Below are 13,156 nucleotides of genomic sequence, written 5' to 3' on the forward strand. Positions count from 1 at the left end.
GGAAAGGAGACACCCACCGTTGACAAACATGATTGGAAACAGGACATTAATTTGTGGACGTAAAATGTGGAAGTAAAATGCAATAATTCAGACTTTTGTGTTAGAAATTTCTCTTTACAAGATGGTGATGACAGTGTCCCCAAATCAAGTTAAAAATGGAGTTATCTATAAATTCATACAGTTCAATATATCAGATTCTCTCATGACCTTGTGTAAAAAAAAATAGCTGTGGGCTCCTGTTGACTTACTTCATACTTTGGTATTAATTATGTTGCTTAAAAAGAAAACTACCTGACCCCAGGTATGTTTAGTCGAGCCATTTGCATGTCTCTGTGCGCCCTTAAACCAGACACCATTTAAGCTTCTTTTGTTTTACTGCATTGTGAACTGAACCTGGTCGAACATTGGGTTTCTCTGCACATGACCTCTGACCGGCCTCAGCGTTTCCCAACAGGAGAGATACTGAACGAGCACCTTGTTTCATCTCTCCACTCAGTTTGCACTGCCAACCTGAGTCCAGAAGCGTCCGCGTCCACGTTAGCGTGTGAAGAAAAGCTTTGCATGCGTGTGTGCACACTTCTGTTGTTCAGGGAAAGCTTCTTTGGCACTTGATCCTTCAGAAACAGCAGACCATCCCCCCTGCCTCTGTGATTTATGGCTTTCTGAACCGACGCTGTTGCTCTGCCTCAGTGAGCCATTTGAGTTATGAGCGGCGGTTTTTGTGAAGAGGATTTTCCATTTTCTTTGATTAAGTGTGGTGCGTGGCCGACTCTGCACAGCAACGTTTGCTTTACGGCTCTCAATTCATCTCACTTGGGAGGAAAATTACGACTTTGTTCTTTTTTGCTTGTTGCAAACACCTTAATTATTCATTTAGAGACATATATATATTTCATTGATGCTATTTCAGGTTACTGTTCATGATGTCAGGTTGGCATCTGCAGTGGCAGCGGACACTGAGCTCATTATGTAGCTTTCAGATAAATCAGCGTCCATACTTGTCGCTGTACTGACTCATCCACTTGAAACAAGAAACTTGGCCTCATCTCAAATAAATAAAACTAGATTTACTGGATTAAAAGTACTGAAAGAATCAAATAACCTTCTTTTCTCCAAACAGGGCATTAGGTGCATCATTACAACTTGTGCTAAATCAATTTGTTATTGAGAGCAGTGATGTAAAACCAGGAAAGGCTTCCTTCCCCGTGCTTCAGGTATTTATAGACACCCTGTCGTTTGTCTTCAGGATCACATTAAAAACACCAGGAAGAGCTCAGTTTCGTACATCTGGAAAACACATTTAGGCTTCAAGTGAGCGAGGAGCTTTGTCAAAACCAGGGAAGAGGGGAACTGGGAAACAAAAGATCCTGCAGGGTCGCGCCATCCAGAGGAGACCTCTGCCACACTGAACTTCACCGGGGAAATATCATTAACAAACGTCAACACTGATCAGTCTTACAAACATAGATGCAGCATGTTAGTGGTTGTGATGACAGAAGTCTAGAGATTTTACGCTGCTCTAATCATAAACCTTCAAACAGTGAAATGGGAGAGGCTAAAAGAGGCGATGAAATGCAGGTTGTTTCATCCATCAAATAAAGTGAATCTAATTAGTCTGTTCTTCAACTTGGAAACCTCCAGGCTCCTAAAAGGAAATAAACAAAAATGAGAACATGATTCCTCTCCATCAGCGACAAGGAGCCGTGTAGATATTCTGCAATTAGATGTTATGGACCCAGTGGTTGTAAAGGTCTCTAAGCAGATACATTATCATGTCAAAAAAATCACTCTGCAAGATTTAGAAGGGCAATCAGAAATGTTTTAATCATTTCAGCATCCACCATGTAAGTTTGTCAGCCATTTTCATGTAGATTGTCATATTTTCCGGGGTTTTTTTTAATGCATTTTTCTGGTAATGTAAATTCCAAGCATGTAAATGAGTAAGCAGACTCATGAAACTGGTGATAGATTCATTACTTATGCGATCATTTGATGAAAAACTGCAACTAAGATGGTAAAAGTGTTGTTTTAAAATGACTCCAAAAGATGATTTGGCACAGCATAGTGAGTTAGTGTTTTACCTACTGGCGATATAAAACAGTGTTTTGCCATTTTACTGATCACTTTTAATTAAAAATGCATCAATTGCTAATACTTTAGCAGTAAAAGCTCCTTGTTAACCAATAACAGTAAAAAACTGTCATTTATTCTTTTAGAGCAGCCAATCAGCAGTGGGTCAATGGATAACTGACTTGTTGCCATGCAGTGGTGACGTAAAATCCATTACCTGGAAAACTGGTTTTGGATTTCTGCATCGTTGTAGACTGATATAAACTGAATGCTTTAGTACCAGATTTTATTTCTGATGATAAATAAATGCAACAGTTATCCATAATAATAAAATCCAGTTTAATTTTACAGTAGATGCTCTGCAAGTGAGTGGCCTGAAAATAAATTCAGCTGCCATAGAAGATAATTAAATCTTGTTTTTTTGTCATGTATATTAACTATAACAATACTGCAACTTTTAATATAAAAAATACAATACATTCAGTAATGCGATATTTAAATAGTTTTTCTAATTTACTTTTGTTAGTTACATTGAGGTGGTCACTTGCTGATCCTTTCAGTGAGTAGGCTGTCAATTCTAGTCAGAAATCAACAATAATTGGCCATAATTTCACAAAAGAGATGGATGGATCTCCAAGAATTGGTTCTAAAAATGACAAGTGTGAACTAGTTTTAAGCAGATATATTAAACATGTCAGCAGAAACATTTTTCAACAGTGGGAGAAACATGTCCAAATCTTCCAGCAACTTAAATTACAGGATGAAGGGAACACTTAACAACAAAATTAGATTTAATGTAAATAAAAGAAAAATGGCAACAGAATGAAATATTTAGGAAAAAATGAAGAAGAAAAAAACATCCATATTTCCACATTCCCCATGCGGGAGTCTAGTGTTTTCATGGCAAGAGAAAAAAATTAAAGGTTTTTCTCCCAGCTTGCAGTCCACTGCATTCACAAAGTCCTCAAGGCGATGTCGGAAACACTGCAACTTTAGCCGAGAATTCATTAATAAAGGCTTTTCTCTTACTGACTTTGAAATAGTGTGCCATTTTGGCAGGAAGCAGCCATGTTTAATCCCATTTAGCCTAACTTGGACTGAATTATGGACCCTTCCTGCGTTTTGTTTTCTTCATTAAAAAGCCTTAAGTGAGACGGTTTTAGTGGTATAAATGGAAGGCAACACCAAGTGTTGAGTAATTACAAAATGGAAAAGCAATAACCTTCAGTCATTAGACGGAGGAAGTGTAGAGAATTAAACTGAGGCAAAGCATTTCAGTAAATGATGAGCTTTTCCTGATTAAAGCAGGGAAAAAAATTTTTTAGGAGACTGTTCTTTTATAAAACAAACATTGAGAAAGAGCAGTTCAGTGTGCAGCAAATTAGGGAAATTAAATGGGATTCATTAATGCCGAGACATTAGCAACATAAAAACTAAACCCTGATTGTCCTTGTTTAGTTTAAACTTGGGTCAAAAAAGGGATCTTAAAGGTTTTGGTGGTTCACATGAGATCACCAGATAAGATGTTCGTTTTGAACTGGAACGATTCAGTCTTGAACAAAATTATCTTGAAAAAAAATACGTTTTGTTTGATTTCAGGGAAGCTAAGAAGTTCACAATCACTTAAAAACCATGTAAACTGCTATTCTTAAAAAATAAAAAAAAATTTGTTTATGTAATGTTGTCAGTCATCCGTTATGTGTCAGATATGCTTGGTAACGGCAGCAGTGATCTCCTTCCATCTGGGGGAACTATGGCCGTATGGCGTTTCATGGGTAAATGCCTGTTGTCGGGGCGTCTGTTTTTTTATATTCAAACATCCATGCGACAGAAATTTCCCATCTTTTATGAAAAAGCTCATCAGTTTTGATTGGCTGCTCATCTTTTAGTGAATTATCCTGCTCTGAAAAACATCTGCTACCGTCTTTTTTTCATGTTTGTTTATATTGCAGCGTGCATGCCGTGAAGCACATCTTGACGTAAAATACTGCAGTAAAGCACCAAACGATAGAGCCTCATATGAAACAATAGACATTTTCTATCGTCCAAAGGATATATATCGACATACCGCCCAGCTGTAAGAATAATTATACATTTTCTCGAAACCTGACCAGAATGTCACCAAATCTACTCCTCTCCAATCTAGTTCCTTTTGTGGTAACCAGAAGTTTGCTTTATTTTTATTTCTTTATTCAGTTTTAATCTCCTCTGTTCAGTCATTTAAATTTGAATGAACAAAAATAATTTTTCAAAGCAACACCTACATTCAACATCTCTGTCCCACATTTTATGCTTTGCATATGGGAGGGAAGCATTCCTGGGAATTTAGCTGAGAAGCCAGTTGGGAGTGGTGACAAACAATCCCACACAACATGGTTCCCAGGGGTCTCCCTGTCAGTCACAGAGCCCACACAGACCCACGGGGTGCTATTTCCTGCTCTTCTCAGTGGGAGAAACCAGCTCATGCTTTGGTTCTTCCCATGTACAGCGACGTCTCCCTGGCCGAAGATTACACCCCGCATCGAGCATGCATCCCCACATACTGCAGCACTGAGCATTTGCTGGCATCCAACTGTTCATTTCCAACCTCGACAAATAAGCGATCCAGTCCAACGGAAATGAAATAAAAGTCGAATAGGGAGTGGCACCCATTTATTACATGCTGTAACTGATTTCATGCTTTAATACAGTTTGCAGAAAATTGATGTGACGACTATAAATGGGCTTACAGAAGCAACTTGGTGAAGAATTCTTCATTTTAGATAAGCACAAGTATTGCTGGACTGCGTTAGGACTGTGAGGCTCTTTGTTATCACTTCCTGCTCTCTTTGATGATAAATATCACTTTATTAATCTTTTCATATCTCCTTCTGTTGGAGCACTTTGAACAGCCTTGTTTCTACATGCTGCTGCTTGGTTGCAGTTAGATAAAAAAGAAAAAGACATTTGAACAAGTCTTTATCTTTTTTGGGTTTTTTTTTTTTTGCCCCTAAGATCATAATTTTATGAAAAAAGGGGAAGAAATAGAGAAAGTATTTCCAAGAAATATGATAATGTTACTGGAACTTCACTGAGATAAAGAATTTCTTTGAAAAAGTGTGCTCTTGTATATATATATATATATATAGATATATATGATCACATTTAGCTATTAGAAATGAAAAAAACACTTTGACAGAGTTAGCCTTTGGCTTTATGACAGTAAAATTAGATAAAAATCACTTCTAATTGGATTCTTTTGTATTTTTAGGTTGTTTGGAGAGTCCCAAGACCTCTTGTTTTAATGTTCGCTCTAAGAGATTTTCTAATTTAATCAGACACAAGACAACAAACCTTTCCTACACATCAAATCCTCGACCACCAGACAATAGTTTTAAACAAATTTAAGCTATGGAGCTAAAATTTACTCATTGTCTGTAAAATAACTAAATTTAAAAAAGTCATCAATTTTAAAAGCTATTCTTGTTTTAAAAATCATATTTTAGGATGTTATATGTTTCATGTATGAAAGTATGTGTCATATCTGCTGTTAAGCCTTTGATATGTCGGTTTAAAGGGTGTTAATTGTTGTTAGAGAGGAGACAGAGTCCACACATATAACAGTTTTACAGCTTTATGTGTCACATGAGCTGCGACAGCTGATCACCCTCAATATCAGCTAATAAACACTTTTCAAAGCAGATGTTTTAACATGTCGTAGCAGGAGATGATGTAGAAGAAAGCTTGTCCTCCTCCTAAAGCCTTCCTCTAAGGATGTTTCTTAAAATTTTACTTAACAATCCCAATGATTTAATTAATTCAGTTCTAGTGACACCAGGGGCTAATATGCCTTCTGATAACTTTTTTTTTTTTTTTTTAAATCTGTCGAATCCTTTTTTCTATTTAATAGTATGTGTGCTCATAAAAATCATGGAGATGTTGAAACAGAACAAGTAGATGGGCATAAATTTTCTTTTGAGGCTCACGTTAACGTCAACATGTCTGAAAATTACCTGTTAGGGAGCAAATTTTCCAGCAAATCTGGTTTTCTTTTGAGTCCCATTGGAGACAATGAATGGAGCAAATCCCAAAGTAAAATATGAAGCATTGTACATAAACTGTATGATCTTTACAGAACACAAAGAATAAGCTTTTCTGTGTTTGGTTTGGTTAAAAAAGAGTTTGGGAAGTGATTTTAATTAAATTTGATAAATTGTAAATAAATTAAAACAGGTAAATAAACAGGAAATGGTCCCAAGGACATAGGAAGATTATTTTTGCAGCTTTGTTTCACATCTTTCTTCATTGCCTCATTAATACTAATGTTGTTTTAGCAAAACCTCTTAACCTTGACGGTTACCAATGCACACAACACAGGTCACATAATAGCCATTAGCAATGCACATAAACAACCATAAAAATCATTTCAGAACAGGCTCACACACACACTTAACACACTTATACGTTCTCTCAGTTTGATGCCACACAGCCTTCTCTGTATCTCAGACAACAGGCTCTTCTGGACATGCTTCATGAATCAGCAGCGGGAGGCTCAAGCCACAGTGAATCCATGACTCAACAAGTCTGGATCAAATGCATGACCTAAATCACATGTCATGCTTCATCCCTGTTGTAAAAGAAGAATGTTTTGTTAAAGCTCAGACAGTATTAATCAAATTCAATGTCAATAAAGAAATGGGTATGAACAGCATTTGCATTTCTTTACTGTTTCCATATCGTTTTGCATTATTTAAACCAACATAGAAGTGACGGAGGATTTTCAGCCGTCGGTTTCATCATACTACACTCAACAGAATAATTATACTTGAAATACTTTTTGGCAGTTTATCTGCAGAAAAAGCATTGTGTTTCTCTGTAAAGCTCTTTATGTGTTGAGGCTATATTAGAAAATCAGGTCTTTCTCTCAAACATCCTGCTTATTGATAGCTAACAATATAATACACGAGATATGAACCCGTTTTCCCAGCACTTCAAATGAAACATGGTACAATACAACTAAAATATATATGTCTATACAATTGGTGTAAAATTGGTGATAGTATTTTGCATTTCAGAATGTGTTTTGCTCCCTGAAAGGCTTTTTAAAACGTTGCAATAGTACAAAATGTGACATTCTTAGATGTGCCTAAAGCCAAAACAACCTCATGCTGAAGACCATTCAGGTTAAATAACCTCAAACCTCTGTGCCTGCAGTCTTTATCCTCCTTGTTTAAGTACTGTTTGACAAAACTTACCGGAAGAAAGGGAGATATCTGTTATCCCAAATCAACGTCATAAATAGCAAAACTATTCTTTCTTTTTTTTTTTTATCTCAAAAGTTTCCAGCAATAAATTCTACATTAGATCTTAAAATTAATTTTAACACTTTACCATTGAATCTGTAACTAGCTTACCAGATATCTGTGAATTAGCTTTTGAGATATGCAAAGACTGACGTTGAACTTTTTTTTCTTTTTTTTTTTGCAAACCACCTTAGCTAAAAAGCGCCATTTTAAGCACTTTTAGCTAAAAGCAATTCTTTACCAAAGCTAAGGCTTCTTTTAATTTAAAGCATAGCTGAAAAGCTTTAGCTAAAGCCTAGCTTACAACTTAGCTTAAAGGTTGTTGAAGCACTTTTAGCTTAAAGCACTTCTTTAGCATAGCTAAGGCTTCTTTTAATTTAAAGCTTAGTTGAAAAGATTTACCTAAAGCCTAGCTTACAACTTGGCTAAAAGGTTGTTGAAGCACCTTTTGCTAAAAGCACTTAGAAACAAGAGCCTAATTAATAGTTTAGCTAACAGTTAAGCTAACCAGCTTTTACCTAAATGTTAAGTGACTTTATGTAATGTGCTAAGGAGTATTTTACTTATTATTTAACTAAATTCGTTAGCAGAAAAAGCTGGTTTTACAGCTTCAACAAGTTGTAGCTATGTTCTGTTCGCAATAAGGGTGTCAGTTTGTTTAACCAATGTATGTAATTTCTAATTTTTACTGTTAGGTTATACAGTTATATAGTTAGGTTATACTAAATTCCACCATAACTTTTGGATTTTACTTTGTCATTTGTGTTTAACTTATAAATTGCTTTTAGGAGTCATTCAAACTGTTTACCTGGACTGTCCTAAATTCAACCTTTTAGCTTGTTGAGTGATTTATTGTTTTATTGTATTTTATCCGTAAACCTTTGGTGTAGCTGAATGCAGCTGTAATAAACCCTGTCAGATATTTTTTTTATTAATCTCTTCCTGTAATTGTTTGTTTTTCTAGGTGGACTTGGGGTTTCTCAGATTCATTACAGCCATCGGGACTCAGGGAGCGATCTCAAAAGAGACAAGGAAACACTACTACGTCCGTTCCTATAAAGTAGACTTAAGCTCCAACGGAGAAGACTGGGTCACGGTGAAGGAGGGCTCAAAACAGAAGGTAACAATGAGTCAGCCAATGCTTTTATAATGCTTATCTACCGAATACTGATGACTGATGAAGGACTCTGCATTATAATCAATGAGTGAGATTGCTGAATCCATGTTTTCCGAGGCTGTATGTCTAATCTAAGCCTTGACTGAGCTGTGTGCTCAAGTTCACATCTGCACAAACCATGATCAGAATTAATTACATTAATGGGATTTTGCATCTCTGGAAATTGGTGTCGGGGGCAATAGCCATTTTCAAGACATCTTATACATAACATTAATGGAATTTTCACTCTGTTAAATTGACAGCATTCAGACATACAGACACTGGTAATCCTCACATCTAGATCAACAATACATCAAATTAGATATAACACCAATGACAGGCTTCTTACAACTGTATCATACTGTTTTAAGAATTAATATTAGCATGTTAAAAGTGCTGAGAACGGGATATATAAATAAAGCCATTTAAAGAGCTGATTGGGTTCTTACTTGCATTCTTATTGCTCCCATAAATAATATTTTTATAATAGGGATGGGATTAAATAAGTTTGAGCTTCTACCCAGCTTTCAACCTGACTTGTGTAGTTAAATAAGCATTAATAAAAACATTTGAATGAATATATGAATAATCTCAGATCAAGATATTTAGACATCAATCTAATGTCAAAGTGTCTGATGTTCTTGTTAAAGATAGATTTTATGCTTCAACTATATCTAAACTATTTCTGAAAAAGATCTGGTGTACTTGCTTCCAAACAAAGCTGCAGCTACTCCAGTTATATGTAGTCTTTCATTGCTGTTTTCAACTGAAGCAATCTGCAGCTCTAAAGACACTCTACAGAACATTTGTCATTGTCCTTATCGATGGCTAATTCATCCTCCATCTTGTGATGGCCAACTAACGTGACCTGTTAGCTCTTACAATGACTTTTGTTTAGTCTCTTTCTCTCTTTTAATCTTTTTGCGTTTTTTTGCTGAATCAGCAGCGTTGTGTGTTCAAAGCGGCCAATTCCTTATTATACCATAAAGTGAAGCTCACGTCATGTCCCGAATGTAAAAGTTGTGTAGTGTTGGTTTTTCAGCCTTAGGATGCTGCTGCGTAGCAACAGCTGTAGAAATGCACATGATAGGTGTGACTATGTAATTGAACAAGTCCGGGACGCGGAGTTTTATGGTCAGAAAGTTACATAATTTGTCTTCAAGTGCATAAACTATTTCGGACACAACTGCAGTGTTTCAGGGGTTGTTCTTCAGTTTCTGTTGTCTAAGGGTGTGTGAAGCCCTCAGGACTTGCCCTCTGATCTGGACCGTCGTGCACAACTATAACACTACAAGTCCATTTAGCTGAGATTTGGCATGGATTTACATTTGTAACAGAGTCCATACAGATTAGTAGTAGAGCTGTACCACTGTTGATCTGAGCAGCAGAAATGAAAAGTTATGTTTTAGTAGCAGAACTAATAGAAATGTGAAAGATTATATCATAAAACCAAGTAAAAAAAATCTCTGATCTGTTTATCCTCTTGCTTTATTTTCAGATCTTTCAGGGAAACCAAAACCCTCTAGACGAAGTTCGCGCCGTCCTCCCCAAACAGACTCTGACTCGCTACATCCGTATCCGTCCCATGTCCTGGGAGCAGGGAATCTGTATGCGCTTTGAGATCTACGGCTGCAGAACATCAGGTAACATCACCTAACTTACACAAAATGCCCACTTTGCACTGCTGGATTGATTGGAATCCAATTAAAAATACACATTGTTGGAATTAATGGATGTTATTTCTTTCTTTTCAATGACTTTTTAAATGCGTGTATCAACATGTAGCCATTGTAGAGGCCCAGCTCAGATTCACAGCTAGTATTAAAAAGCAGAAAATTCTTTTAACAAATGAGTAAAGTTCAACTTGCTTCTGCTGGCGGGTCCATGGATCTGTTCAGTCTGCATGCTTCCTATAAAAGACTTCTCACATTTGCACATCGTGAATCAAACTAACATCTTTATTGCTTGCAGGATGAGAATCTCCTGCCGCTCTCTCTCAGTTGATCTGAAATAATTATTGCTTCTAAAGCGAGCATAAACTCCCACAGAAGGACGTCGTTATTCATTTCAGAAAAGCAGAGCAGAATTATTCTGCCTCATTACTCATCTACTAACATTATTCTCACTTTTTTTGTACCAAAGAGCTCAAAGTTGAATTCAGAAGACATAGCGACACAATTAAGTCATTTTGTCTGTTTTAAATTAGATTTTGTTCTCATAAGCTTCCACACAGAGCTGTAGGGGTTTTCCATGAAGAACACTGTGCAGCTGTATTTCTGACCTTGTAGAAGAGTGTGTTTCTTCAGGATCTGTTGGTAAACAACAGACATAACTGAGGAGACATTCATCAAATGCAATGAGGCTGGAGATTAGATCTCGCTCATTTAGGGATAATGATCTTGGCTTAGAATGACCAGCCAATTGTATCCAAGTATGTTTGAGCTGCAGTTAGTTTTCTTATTCCCAAAAAAGGCTTAAATCTATTTAGTTCTCATCCCAGAATGTTTTCTGATTCTTACAAAATGGCATGTGGCTGTTGTTCAGTAGATTAAGTTCTCCCACAAAGATCATGAGTTTTCAACCGTCAGCAAGCCTGTTAGCGTGAAAATGCCTGGGAAACAAGACTCATCACATGTTCCTGGGATTCTGCTGCAAGTTGCCTCATATTTCCTCATTTGAAATCCTCGGTTTAAGAACAGAAGGTTTGTGCAGGATGTTTCCGAAGTGATGCACGGGCGGAAAAGCCCCTTGAGGCAGATAAAGTTAACATTTCTGAAGTAAAGCATTAGAATCAAGAGTCAAAGCCCCTCGTCTCCAGTAACAGGATGAATAAAACAGTTTTTATTGCAAGACTGGACCAAAATGTGGGGGACAGACTGTAAGATGATCATGGATTGTGGAGTGGAGACAAATAGGAGATCGTGTCCAGTGAGCAAAAAAATTGTGGCCCAATTATGCATTGTTGTTATGCAATGTTTGCCCCAAATTTGGCCTTGACTTATCCTGTTGATGGAATGTGATGGTGGCCGCAAACTCAGCAAGATGATCATGTGTGGCCCACAAGGAAATTACCAAGGCAGGTTTCTTGTATTAGGACCGCTTCCAGCCAACAAAACATTTGCCTGAATCTACAACACCCATCTGGACCACATGTGACCCACTGGATATTTGCCATAATCCAATGAATGTTGGCATCTGGTCCACTTCTGGCCCACACAACTCCAGCCAGAGCCATAACTGAGCCATAAGTGGCAAAAGATTCGGCCCGGATATGTTTGCTGTCTGGGTTAGGTTGGTGAGCTGGAGAGAGGAAGTGAAAGAATGCTGTTTAGTGTTCATGCAGCATGAAACCAAGTCGGATGGCAGGCTTACTGCTCGTTTGCTTACAACTGTGTACACACGGAGAAAAGCTGAGGTTCAGACCAGCTTTAACACAGTCTGCTCTGTGTTGCACAGATATAGCTGTGCATGTAACGTTCGAGCACATGACTCCCTGCTGATCAGTTTTAAACCACATTGTCACGACTTTATAAGTTCACTGCAAGCCAAACTTTACCACAAGCTTTTAATGAACTGGACTGCAGCGTTATTTTGTGTTACATCTTTGTTTTACTTTTCAGAAAGAACATTTTCACAAACATCTGTTCCTTTAAAAGTGCTTCATCATGTTGCTTCATTCAGAAGAAGCTGAAGAAGAGATTATAGATGACTCTGGTACTTATATGCTTGAGTTTTCATACTGCAGCAGCACCCAGAGGATATCGAAAACGGCTGACTAAAGCAACAACAAAATGATGGCTCTGGCATTTCTTATCACGTTGTATGCCTTCCAGAACTTTCCCGAACCACTATTCTCTCTCTTCTTTCTCTGTGCAGACTACCCATGTTCAGGGATGTTGGGGATGGTGTCAGGCCAGATCTCAGATGCTCAGATCAGCGCCTCTTCCTACGCCGACCGGGGATGGGTGGCCGAGAATGCCCGCTTATTGACGGGGAGGTCTGGGTGGACCGGGACGCAGAGCAAGCAGCCCTTCAGGAATGAGTGGCTCCAGGTTGGTGCATAAGTCAACTGATGTATGAGTTTAATGCCTTAACAAAGCGTTTGGTACTAGTGAGACCAAGCAAGTGTTGGTAAACATCCATCTTTCTGGCTGATCATCTGTAAGAAGCCTGGCAGCGTTTAGAAGGGAGTTCAATGAGATTTTGTGTTCTCATTTGACTTCATCTGCATTCGGCTTTGTAGAACTGAGGAAAAAAGCTGCTTTGATTTAGTATCATAAAGGCTTTCAGACAGTTTTAACCTGTCAGCCTTTCAACAAAGCAAAATCTGCTTGTAATTTCATGTTGTTTTGTGTTTTAGTGTTTGTTTCTAACAAACACAACAGGCAGGTTTTCAATTTGTCATTCCCAGATGCTCAATGACATAAATAACCAATTATTTAATAAGAAAAGAAATGAAATATGGATAGTAGACTGATATTTTACTTCTTTACAACTGAAAAATCCTCCAGGGACACCCTCCAGTTGTGACGTTGTCCAGATCTGCATTATTCTGTACATTAAACCAAAGTAAAAGTGTTTGATCATGTTGTTGATCATGTTGTATAATACATGATGACAGGGTTGTAATTGTACCTTTACCTGCTCG

At 37.5% G+C, this 13,156-nt stretch overlaps 1 protein-coding gene across 1 annotated transcript in view; it reads left to right on the top strand.

Moving 5' to 3' along the window:
• LOC306758616 (neuropilin-1a-like) overlaps window positions 1-13,156 on the top strand; it is a 101,511-nt gene that overhangs the window by 64,044 nt on the left and 24,311 nt on the right. The window contains exons 7-9 of the mRNA XM_079243952.1: window positions 8,317-8,472; window positions 10,007-10,151; window positions 12,385-12,560. Of these exons, the coding sequence (XP_079100078.1) occupies window positions 8,317-8,472; window positions 10,007-10,151; window positions 12,385-12,560 (477 nt within the window). The remainder of the gene's footprint in view (window positions 1-8,316; window positions 8,473-10,006; window positions 10,152-12,384; window positions 12,561-13,156) is intronic.

This window comes from Telmatherina bonti (genome assembly GCF_933228915.1).
Source record: "Telmatherina bonti genome assembly, chromosome: 7".
Classification (NCBI taxonomy): domain Eukaryota; kingdom Metazoa; phylum Chordata; class Actinopteri; order Atheriniformes; family Telmatherinidae; genus Telmatherina; species Telmatherina bonti.